The sequence below is a fragment of the Nannochloropsis gaditana genome (assembly GCF_000240725.1).
Source record: "Nannochloropsis gaditana CCMP526 unplaced genomic scaffold scaffold447, whole genome shotgun sequence".
Classification (NCBI taxonomy): Eukaryota; class Eustigmatophyceae; order Eustigmatales; family Monodopsidaceae; genus Microchloropsis; species Microchloropsis gaditana.
In genome coordinates, this window is record NW_005803506.1 from 2,453 (window position 1) to 7,169 (window position 4,717).

The 4,717-nt window shown below is 56.3% G+C and overlaps 1 protein-coding gene across 1 annotated transcript; it reads left to right on the top strand.

Moving 5' to 3' along the window:
- Positions 1 to 4,114: 4,114 nt before the first annotated feature.
- NGA_2037820 (uncharacterized protein) lies at positions 4,115 to 4,501 on the top strand (the record flags this gene model as incomplete). The annotated part of the gene is made up of 1 exon (XM_005854606.1): positions 4,115 to 4,501. A coding segment is annotated over one exon (387 nt), but the record flags the coding sequence as incomplete, so codon positions are not given.
- Between the last annotated feature and the right edge of the window lie 216 nt (positions 4,502 to 4,717).

Below are 4,717 nucleotides of genomic sequence, written 5' to 3' on the forward strand. Positions count from 1 at the left end.
TAGAGCATTCACGAGGCGTGGTTCTCTCATGTCTGGGGATTTCTATATGCAAAGGTTTCTTTTCCTTCCAGCTTTATAGAACATTGTCACTTGGAAAAGTAATAAGTATGTTAATAGCAAATTTCCCACAAAGGACATAGAAAGATTAAAAAAGGGAAAAAAAAAATAGATGAGCAATGCTGAGATTTGTCATGCCCGAAGGGTTATATTCGCTGTAATATAATCCTATGATAGAAACGAACGGGGCCACCTTAATTCGTGGTAGTCGGAGAAAAGTATTAATCCATAAACCCGGCGGCCATCTTGTCCCACAGTATTGCTGCTTAACATTCTGCCTAGCTTCTAAGATGTGTGGAAAGACTGCGAAGACTTACCACGAAAGCAACATAAGTTTCCGAAAGTGTCGAACCCTGTATATTTCTCGGGATATGATATCGTCAAGACTATTCCGTACCACACGACGTTTTGTATTCGCTATTTCGGTTTACGTGAGCTGTTGCATATGAAGAGCGAGTCTATGATCTGTGATTTATTGGTCATGTTTCGTCCGTTTCCACGTCGAATTGGGGGCTTTTGGAAGCCGCGAGAATGATCAGGCTGGGGTCGAGCACAGGTGTGTCCAAGCCCGCTGAGCGATGCCTCGAGTGGAGGTCAGGTCCTTCCCAACGAAAGCCTGTCCTCCAGTACTTTACACGCCACGCGTCCTTGCCAACTGGTCATTTCACGATCGATTCACTTTAACTCTTTTATGGAACATCGTCTAGGCTCGTGTATCGATTGTCAAAGTTTGCTGCCGCTCCTCCCTTGTCTCCTGAACCCATGCAGCTCCTTCAATCATCCAGAAGATCAACATCGTTGCTAGCCCTTATTATCTTCCTGCATTTCATATCCCACGGTCTCCACGCCTTTTTTTTACCAACACATGTCTCATTGACACACTTGTCGACCAAGACCGTTCGATCGGTTTCTGTGGCCGTGAAGGCAGCAGGCTCCGGTTCTGAGAGTTCAAGTCCCAAGTCCTCTCCTCTGGGCCCCGTCCAAAACGTCAAGCGAGCCACCAGCAAGGCCGCACTTCTCCTGGGCACATGCATAGGATCTTTTGATACGAGCGGCGCACCGCCTTCCCAGGCTGCTGACCTGACCCCTCTGCCTCCGGAGTTCAGAACGGCAATCATGGCGATGAGAGACGCGGCGGAGCCCCTCTCCCTTCGGGACGCCGCCAAAGCCGTCTCGGAGCTTCCAGGGCTGGATGAATTGCTTTACGATGATGCAAGTCGACGAGCAATCAATACGGAGCTTAAAGAGTTGCGGCAAGAACGGCCAGACTTGTGGGATGCCGAGACAAGTTATTACGGCGGGGTCATCCGTCGTGCTGTGAATCCTTTTCACGTCCTGGAACTGATCCCCTTGCTAAAGGTAAATTATAGATCCCCCGGCTATTCCACCACTATCTAAGCGTGACTGGGAATTATACATTCACGTGATCTTCTCGACCTACACTACAGGTCGGACCCTTCGTCGGCGGCGTTGGCTACTTTCTCGCCATAGTCGTCCAGCGTAAATTCCCCCGATTCTTCGCTTTGGCATATTTTGGCGCAATTGCATCTCTCGTAGCTCCTGCTGTCTATCTGATTTTGTATACGTAAAGCTCGCAAAGTTTGGGGAGCTTTGATCTTGTAGGATTTCCGTTGGAGCCCCGGTCTCGACATCATGATTGCCCCCCCGCCCAGCCACTGACAAAGTTCTGACGCCCGTCAAAAGCGTAGCGCGATTAAAAAAAGAAAACCCCAATGGCAAAACAAAAGACATGCTTAAGCTGTACAGTCCACCATTTTGTTTCGATTCTATGTGGGGTGGGGTGGAGCAGGGAGGCTGATCCGGTCTCCTAGTTGAACAAGGAAGAGGGAGGCCGGCATCCAAAGAATTGCAATGTTCGTCTGAAAAGTAACCGGCGGCCTTGCACGCCCGTAGATCGGGATGACTTTAGTCATGAAGGGTGTGCCCACGGACATGCCTTCCCCTTTAGGTGCTGGAGGCTTGGACGAAGAGGAGTACTAGCTGATTGCTGCCTGTCCTAGTTGTTTTTATCCTCCAGCTCCGGCGACAGGGACAACGGCGAGGGGGACGGGGAACGACTTTGGGCTTCCATTTTACACGCAAATTCGCACCCCCATTGTCGTTTGACACGAACAACAGACAAACAGGCACGTCGAAGACCGCGTGGGCGCACACTGGGCCCTGTGTGAAGGTAGAGGCGGCGGGATTTATGTCGGCGCAAGAGCCGCAGCCCGAGGGAGGGGAGGTGGTTCCGCTGACAAACGAAGACATTACGCTGCCTGCCGTGGAACTAGAGGGAGACGAGGAAGACATGGAAGTGGATGCGTTAGGAAGCGACGAGGAGGAGCGTCACTTGATCCGCCGACTGAGGCAATCCGGCCTAGCGGCTCGAGAAGCCCGTTCGGGGCACGACCTCCTCCAGCAACGGCATGAAGCCATGGATGAAGAAACGGAGGACGACGAGGACGACGATGGCTTGCGTGCGGGGAATCAGGCGAGAGCTGTGGTACACGGCGGAATCGAAGGCCGGACGTCCGCTGCCTTTCCTCCGGGCTCGTCCAGCCTGGGCGCGATGGTGACCCCTTCCCCTCACACGAACAGGGCCAAGGACAGACCTTCAGAGGCGGTCAGGGAGGTAGTGCGGGCGTTGCGACAGGAGGAATCCGTCCCTGTCGCGGACTTGTTGGCACGCTTGCGAGCAGCCAAGGGGGAATTGGCGTCTTTTATTTTTAGTTTTCCCGTCCCTACCCGGACGGGCATCTCACTGAAAGCGCCGGTCCGATTGCGCGCCATGCAATGGCTCCTGGTTGTGGACTATGCCACGGAGCTCCAACAAGCAGGTGCACAGCCGCACGAGCCGGAGATGGGGGGCGAGCAGGAAGGGGAGGAGAGGGAGGAGGGTCTGGTCCCTGCCGATCCAGGGGTCTTGGTCGAGCGCGTGGGGGCAATGGCTCCGCATCGGATATGTCAGTTCGCATTCAAACGGAACGACATCGTTTGGATCTGCAAAGATTGTCAAAAAGACGAGACCTGCGTGCTCTGCAACGACTGCTTCCGGCTCAGCCAGCACCAGGGGCACGAGGTGTATTTCTATCAGACGCAAGCTGGGGGTTGCTGCGACTGCGGCGACGACGACGCGTGGGACAAGGCGGGTTTCTGCCCCCGACACGGGCAAGACGGGAACGACCCGTTGAGCCACCTGCCTCCCTCCTTCATTGCCGGGAGTCGGTGGACGATGGCGCAGTCTGTCCTCTTCTTGCGGCAGGCGGTGGCCGCCCTGCAGGAGAGTTACGACTTGGAGCACGTGGAGGACGCGGTCTGGGCCGGGGAGGCGGCCGCGCCTGGGCCCGGAGAGCCGGGGGAATACTATTTGACCTTGCACAACGACGACATGCACAGCAAACGGGAAGTGGTGGAGGTGCTGCAGCAATGCCTGGGTCTGAACCTGCAGACGGCGCGGGTCCTGACCGACGTGGTGCAGGAGCAGGGGGAAGCCCGGCTGCACTTCGGGAGCCTGGAAGAGGTGCGGCCCAAGGCGCGACGGCTGCAGGCCCGGTCGTTGTCCGTGTCTCTGGTCACGCGCCGGCTGCACAAGATCGAGAAGGTGGCCGTGCTCCTGGTGCAATGGCTGTACACGCTGGCGGGGATCTCGGGGGGGACCTGCCGCCTGGTCGTTGAGCAGCTCCAGCCCTCCACTTTGAACCGTCTGATGGTGGCGCACGGGCACCTACCCAAGCCCTTGGCCACGGCCCTCCACGCCCTCTACCTCTTCCTGATGGCGGACCAGTCGTTCAAGAAAGCAGTGGCGCAGAGCTACGCGGACACCTACCTTACCGTCACCTCCTACTACGCCGCGGGCATCGGAGTGGCCGAGTCGGCCCTGTACACCCTCAGCGTCCAATTCTTGAACCGGTCCGCCTTTGTAAACGACTTGGTTGGCCACCGTCACTTTCTGGAGGTACTGGTGCAGGCCCTAGCAGACATGATCCAGCGGGCCTCCGGCCCCTCTTCCAGTGCCACTTCCCCCCCTTCCTCCCCGACCGCCGTGACCGCGCTCCCTGCCTCCTTGCCCCACCTGTCCTCTTCGACGGCGCATTCATCGACTCCCTCTCTCTCATTCAGCTCCCACAGTCGCGGCATCTCTGGGAATCTTCTGGTCTCGCATCCTATATTTCGCCACCGTCGCTACAGTCCCGTCGTGGCCGACCTAAAGTTTGTCCTCAACATACCCGGAGTTTCGGCCCATTTTGCCAACACGTGCATGGACGTGTGGCTCTCGCGGCTCCTGATTCCCCTCCAATACATGCATGCTCAGGAGAGGGAGGCGGATGAACACGTCACGTATGAAAGTCGGGAGTGGATGTATGCCTTCAATGTGCAGATCTCTCTCTGCCACGTCTTGGACTGCTTATTGAGCTGGGTCAGGACGGCGCCCTTAGGGGTGGCTACCGCGGCCCAGACTGAGAGTCATGGCATAAAAGATACAGATATGGACGTGCCAGTCCGATTAGCTAAGCAAGAGGAATGGCAGGAGCGAGGGGACAAAGGGGTCGGAACGAGCGACTTCGGATCGCAGGCATCCGTGGTGGTGGCGGGCATTCAAATCTTGGGGGCAATCAAGAGCTGGCAAGAGACTTTTTGTAAAGCCTTTTTGTCCCAG